Source organism: Cyclopterus lumpus, chromosome 23, assembly GCF_009769545.1.
Source record: "Cyclopterus lumpus isolate fCycLum1 chromosome 23, fCycLum1.pri, whole genome shotgun sequence".
Lineage (NCBI taxonomy): Eukaryota > Metazoa > Chordata > Actinopteri > Perciformes > Cyclopteridae > Cyclopterus > Cyclopterus lumpus.
Window position 1 is genome coordinate 11,153,170 of NC_046988.1, and position 7,102 is coordinate 11,160,271.

Consider the following 7,102-nt stretch of genomic DNA (forward strand, 5'->3'; position numbering starts at 1 on the left):
CTCCCATCACTAAACCCGAGCTCCGCCTCCACATACTGCGGGGCTACACTCCCGATTTCACAGGGGCATCGTGACCGTGCTCCATGCGCGTCCGCGTCTGTGATTCCTCCAGTCAAGTCTGCTATTTGTGTCGGTAACGGTCTGGATTTACCTTGTGCTTTGCTCTTTAGACAATGCATTTCAAACGGACAATTGGAGTAGAACTTGAGTAGCATGTTGAATAAGTTATAAGTGAAAATTAAACGTGCTAAAGGTTTAATCGTTGTTTTTGTTAGGATTTATAGCCCATCAAATATATCTTGCAGTATGTGTAGCACATTGTAATACAATAGTGTGGTATGCTGGTTACATTAATGTCCGTGCAATCTTCATGATCATCTCGTGAAAGGCTAGGCAGCTGCAGGAATGTTTTAATCAGGAGGTTTGTTTTAAACTAACTTCCCCTCCTGTTTCCTCCTTTCCTCATTCTTCCTCTCAGGGATAAAAGGCATATTTTCACTCGACACAAACCCTCATAAAGCCAGTTTTATATTACATGTAATATCTCATTGTGTTTGTTTTTTAGATACCTAAACATACATGGGCTACAGCAACAATTGAATCACAAAGATGTGAGTCGAGTAGGCCAGACACGATTATTTATTAGCTCATTGCTGCCATACGAATGTGTGTGCCAATTACAAACTGAAAAGTTTTTGTTATTTTTATTTATTTATTTATTTATTTTAAATTTCGGACCAAATACTTTGATTTTCACAATTCGTATGGCTGAAAAGAAGCACATAAATCTGCTATCCAACGCAGGAGGAGGCAACTAAGCTGTTATGTAACCCCTTACACAAGAGCAGCATTTTGTATATTGAACTGATGTTTGAAGTGGTACCTGTTAAACACTGACCATTAGCATTAAATCCAGAATAAAGACAGCAGACCGTAGAGGGATACAACATTGTAAAACGGACCCTAAATGCCTACAAGTTCGCACAATTAACACTGAAACTTCTATCTCGCATGCAGATATCACGTCATTCACATGTTGGTATTTTCAAGAAATCCCAGATGAAAGCATCTGGAAAATATGATGTCTGTATTATCAGCTGTCTAGTAGTTGAAGTGTACAACCCTTTGGATTTATTTACTAGACATATATGTCACTAGACATAAGCTCTGACATGTTTAACACACAAAAAAAGAACATTCCAGCAATCTTTCTGACAGCTTTTATTGTTGTGGTAATTCGGTTTCTGTCAAATCTCCAGAAATATGCTTGTAGAAATCCCTTTGACATCGTTTGTTGAGAGGATGTTCTCATCGTTTCCATTTATTGACCCTCCCCCACCCGAAACCGCATCCCCCCGCGCATGCGCATTCGTGCAGGACCGCTGCAAACCCGCAACTGCTGGTGCACTGGCATCCAGGTTTGTTTGAAATAAACTTGGGGGAGGACGGAGGTAAAAGTTTGGCCCATCGAGCCACCGTCACCCGCTTCCAAACGGAAATGATCGTAGACGGCTGTGGAGGACGCAACGATGAAAACGGTCACCGTCGATTCTTCGGAGAGGATGACGTTTATCCGTGACCGTTCATCGTGTTTTCGGTCCGAAGATGTTCTGACCTCCCTTATGTTTAAAGATAATGTTGCACATTTGGTGGGAGGTTTAATCATTGTTTAAAAAAACAAATCTATGCATTTTTCTTCGAGAAATGGTTGGTTTCTGATGACATCATGTAGATAGTGTTTGTGGGCGGGCTCTGAGCTGTGAGGGGAGAGGGGCGCAACCGGAGAGCATCGACGACCAGGCGCCATTAGGTAACAACGTAGTTTGTGTGTGTATTTATATTGGCAGAGGCTTCCCGGCGGCCATAAGGGTCGACGGGGCGACACGACGGCGTGTGTTTTATACATGGAGTGGGGGATTGACAGTTGGCGTCGGGCGATAAAATCGACTTCCTGCCGTTAAACCAACTTCGTTATCGTTGTTGACTGGGAACAAGATGGCGTCGAGGATTCCTTTCTTTTAGTGCACTGGTCGTCGAGGTCGCGCACTTTTGGGCGGCGGCGCCGTGCGCGTTCTCGCCACAATGTTATTATTTCCTGTTTCACATCGTGAGGAGTGAATGTTCTGGTTCAATTCACAAACGGCACCAGACCGAGATATGAACCGTGTGCATAGGATTTTACATCTTTTTTTTATGGGCTGTGTTGCCCTATAAAACCACGTTTTTCCTTGATAATGTGACAAATGAAAGGAAAAACCTAAATTTGAATTATTTGCTGATCTCTGTATAACCCAGTTACATAAGCACCTAATGTCCCTTTGCCACTTTTCACACCGATGTTGAACAGTCTTTCTCTTAAAGATAGACGGTCATGCTCGACAGTACAGCACCCACTAGAGCTCCCATCACCCTCTTTGTTTGAGCGTTTGACCCCATCTAGTGGACCTTGCAGGCAAAACGGACAAAATTACAGGCTACGGTATTTTTGTGAACTTAATTGTTTTTATTAATACGATTTGTTTTGTGTTAAGCGTTAACAGTTTTATTTAAATAAACAAGAGTTAAATTCTAATCTATACATTTTGGATTTATTCTGACAACTATGACCTAAATACAACAAAACAATATTTCACTCAACTTAGTCAATGCATGTCATTTTTTATTCAGAGGTGGAAGAAGTATTCAGGTCCTTTTATTTACGTAAAAGTAACAATACCACACGGAAAATACTCCTCCACGTCTAAATCATGCATGCAAAGCCCTATTGGCAACATTCAAGTATCATGTGGACGACTGGGTCAGTGGTTAGCAGGTCCGTCTTTCAATCAGGTCGATGTGTCCTTGAGCAAGACACTTAACCCTGAATTGTTCCCTGTAGCTGTGTCTACAGTGTATGAATGTAACATGGTTGTAAGTCGCTTTGGATAAAAGCGTCAGCTAAATGACATGTAAAGTATCATAAGTAAAGGTACTCATTGTGCAGAAAATTGACCCTTATATGCTTATTAGAAATTATATTTTTGGATTCATATCACTGATGCATTAGTGCGTATGTTAAAATACATGTACCTAAACCGTGCAGGAAAAAAACATAAATATTTGACAGCAGAACTCAAAGGGAAAGTCCCGTCTCTTGGAGACCAGTAGAGGGCGCTGTCAGCCAATCATCACAGAGAAACAACGGAAGTAGCCCCTCTCTGTCCAATCACAGCCATCGTTATTGGGAGGTCGCTTATTGACAAGAGGAGAAGGTGACTCCTCGACGAACAGAACAGTACTCTATCTAAATCTCAACAAATAACCCCAAATAAGACTGGTGTTCGCTTAGGAAGCAGCCATGTCTTCTCTAGGACGGGCGTTGGGAGTTCTTCGGACCGGAAGTCAGCTCCTCAGACGCAGTACGCAAAAGATAACGACCAGAAAGTAAGTCTTGTGACGCCCGCTAGCGTTTTACGTCAGCTATAGAAAATACATTTATGTATTATCATTTATGTTCTTTAACCCCTAAACTTTAACACGATCTTAAATAGCAGTCTACATTATCTGTTATTTACGTATATATTATATTACATAATATTTGAATTGTGTTTGTGTGTTTTAGGGCGGGCGATGGGCCGCACATCGAGCCCCAGTACAGGGCATATCCTCAGATAACGAAGAACCAGAAGTTCCAGTCGGAGCTCCTTAGCGGTGCCATGTGGTTCTGGATCCTGTGGCATTGCTGGCACGACCCTGATGCAGTCATGGTAAGTAAACGTGTTGTATTACACACTTTGTACACGCTATCCAGCCCCCTTGTAGTTCATGGGCACATATTGTGCTATAAATATATACTGTATATATTAGAGCTAAATCTACAGCTACTTTGACTTGCGTCAAGTTTGAAATGCATGCATGTATAAGAAGAAAAACACTTAAGACCCTAAATAGTGCAGAAGTAAATGTATATATAATTAAATATAATATATAGTATTAGTAGACTGGTGTACAGTAGTGATACAACATAAGTAATACACAGACCTACTTTTACTTAGTTATGTATCTGTGTATTGGTTGAATGAAAGACTTAAAATGGGACTCGGATTCATACGTATGATCGTTCATTGACATGTAAAGGAGGCAGAGTTGTTCATTACAAACATCCTCTGAACCACAAATAAAGTTTTTATTATAAAATGAGATGAACCTGTGACAAACTTGCTGGACATTTTGGTTGCAGCAAAAAGTGATTTGCATCAAGATGGAAAGTAGATGCACCGCCATATAGAATAATTTGGTGTGGGAAATGTTGCATCTTAATGCAAAATCTTTTTTGTTTGAACGTGATGCACATAAAAAACAGATGGAAAGTAGTTAATCAGTTTCTGTATTCGTAATGTGTGCATTCTTACTAGTTTATCTACAGTATGCCATACTGTACAAAGCTGACAGGATCAAAATGGAAACGTTAAATGAAGGTTGTTGCCTCTTCTGTAGGGTCACTTCCCCTGGCCTGACGCCTCTGCATGGACAGATGAAGAGCTTGGAATCCCAGCGGACGACGAGGAATAAGGTAATTTCTTCATTTTCCTTTGTTTAAACGAGGACTCGTACGGTAACCAATGAGAAGAGGTTTTTACTTCTAATATATAATCCAAATGTAGAGTCAAAATGCACAATGAGAACCTGCTCTAAGTAATTAATATTTTCTGATGCTGTCAACATGTTTGTGCATGTCTTATTTACAAGCCTGTGTTTCAGCTCTCAGATGAGGGCTGCACAACTTATTGTAATAGGAATTTAAACTTAATATACACATTAAAAATTAGTACCACAACTACATACAGTTAACAGAAATGAAACTTTAAGATTCATGAAGGAAGATTTGTGGCAGCAATGTAGTTTAGGTGTACCTAATAAATTGGAAACTGAGGTTTTTTTTCTTCCATTTTGTCAAATGCTGTAAACATGATCTTATTTGTCTGTAGATCACCATGAGGGATTCAAGCTGCTGGATAAGTCTGTGGAAATCTCCAGGATATTCTGAAAGTCATTTCTGTACATAGACTAATAAAACTCTTTGTTAAACGGTTGTTTGTTTTTTTAAATGTAAAACCACAGTATAATAGACTTCAACATGTACAGCTTGTGTGAAAAAAAAAAAAAGCATGTTGTTTTTTTAATTTTTTTATTTACACGCAATTTTTGAAATGCAGAAACAAAATGCAATGCATTAACAGTGTCACAGTTAGCCAGTGTTTGTATATTTAAAATCATAAGCCATTTAAATCTGGGGAGGAAAAAAAAAACGCACATAACACGAATGCCAAGAAAGCTGCATATCAAAATGGGACAGATTCTGTACGATGGATAAGAGCTTACAAACCCTGCCTGCGGGCCAGCTCGTGTTTTCAATGACGTGACATGCAGAAAGTTAAAGAGGTGAAAGTGTAGTGTAAGGAAGAAAAAAGGAGGAAATCAGTGGCAATGTGATTAATGCTTTCTTTTTAAGTTGGTTCTTTGTCAATACTGAATCCATAACAGAAGTTGTAAAAGGGACAACGACTGACTGGTTAAAGCACAGCTTGTAATTACCATGAAAGAGGTGAATCTTTAAAGTCTTGAGCGAGTGCTGAGAACACCGTGGCTGGTGGGTTAATCGAAGGTTATGTCCATGGCATCATTCCCTGAGAGTGAAGAACTGCACGCATCAGCACTGGATTTTCTTTATAAAAAAGGAAAAAATCTCACTCATCCTATTTTAAAGTTCCACAACGTTCACTTCTTCTGAATGCATCGACTACTTTGGATCGACCACAGTGGCTCAGAATACTAGTTTTTTTTTTTGTTGCTAAATGATAACTGGCACTAGTTGGAAAAAGCTCAGGTGTAAATATGGACGTTGAGGTTTCTCAACCTAACCTAGTTTCTATTTTGCACACGGCCCCAACACCTGTATCTACAGAGAGAAGAGGAAACCGGAACATACAAGAATCAACACTATTCAATCGGGGAAAGAGTTGTGACAAAATAGAAGGTAATAAAAGATTTGTAGATAAATTTCTACTCAACAGATGATGATCACATGAACTCTAAAAGATCCACATTTACAAAAAGCATGTGTTTATAGAGAAAGAGAACAATAACCCTATAAAAAAAACTTTTGAAAAACGCAATAGCCGAGACTTCAAGGTCAAAATATAATAAAATCATTCTCTCAAATAATAAATACATCATTCAGAATCCATAAAAACATTAAAAATCCAAAATAAAAAAAATCGACAAATAAATTAAGCAGGATATCACGCAACACACGTCATTTCTTGTCTTCGGGTTTTTAGTCCGAGCGACTGACTCGTAATTCCTATTTTAAACTAATTCAGAGAGGCGGCACTTTGAGCGGGCTTCCTTTCCCCTCTAATTATCAAAACATAGTGCAGATTTGAGTATTTTTGCACTAAATTGTGCGAGTCTGTAATGCACCCATTTCGATTTCTCCAAACCGAAGAATCTGGGGAAAAATGCGCCAAAGTGCTGCCTCTCATTCTGTTCCTCTCTCCTCAAAAGTCATTATTGCTGGTGTGATTGAGATAAAGGGAGGCAAGGGCTGAAAGGGACAAGCATGAGTGGAGGAAAGTATAAACAATAAGCACCATTTAGAAATTTCAGTTCACCGCGTCCTCCTTAGCACCTCATTTCTCCCCCCTACCCCCAACTCAGAAATAAAGAAATACAGCTCTGTTTCATCTGCTCCTCCATCCTGTTCAGTTTGTCGCAGACAGCAATGAAGCAAGTGAAGGTTGTGGAGGGGAGGGGTTCAGCAGAGAGGGGTAATATTAAAAATAGGATGCAGATGATCTTGGCATCAGAAGCTGCTCCGCGGCAAAGCAAGTGTTGTTCTTTTGGTGGACCTCCTACATCTCATTAAATGCCCGCAGGAGCTTCATTCCACTTTTCCACATGCTCGTCTCTGCTTCCCGCAGTTCCTCTCCGCTTTGTTCCTAGTGTGCTTGTGGTGAAGTCGTGCGCTTGCTTATTTAAAATCCAATACCCTGTCTCCTAAGCATGCAAAGTGAGCGTGTTTCTTTTTGACGTGTCGTTTTGTCTCCAGGCAGTGTTTTGT

The 7,102-nt window shown here is 39.9% G+C and overlaps 1 protein-coding gene across 2 annotated transcripts; it reads left to right on the plus strand.

Annotated features, from left to right (window-relative positions):
* The first annotated feature begins 1,731 nt into the window (after positions 1 to 1,731).
* ndufb2 (NADH:ubiquinone oxidoreductase subunit B2) lies at positions 1,732 to 5,071 on the plus strand. 2 transcript variants are annotated; one of them, XM_034525909.1, is made up of 5 exons: positions 1,732 to 1,810; positions 3,313 to 3,423; positions 3,602 to 3,746; positions 4,477 to 4,552; positions 4,968 to 5,071. In XM_034525909.1, the coding sequence occupies exons 2-4, from the start codon at positions 3,338 to 3,340 to the stop codon at positions 4,549 to 4,551; spliced, it is 306 nt and encodes a 101-aa protein (XP_034381800.1). In that variant the 5' UTR covers positions 1,732 to 1,810; positions 3,313 to 3,337; the 3' UTR covers position 4,552; positions 4,968 to 5,071. The 2 variants fall into 2 exon arrangements, with proteins under 2 accessions (XP_034381800.1, XP_034381799.1); XM_034525908.1 differs by lacking the exon at positions 1,732 to 1,810 and having other exon boundaries at positions 2,864 to 3,423.
* The last annotated feature ends 2,031 nt before the right edge of the window (positions 5,072 to 7,102 follow it).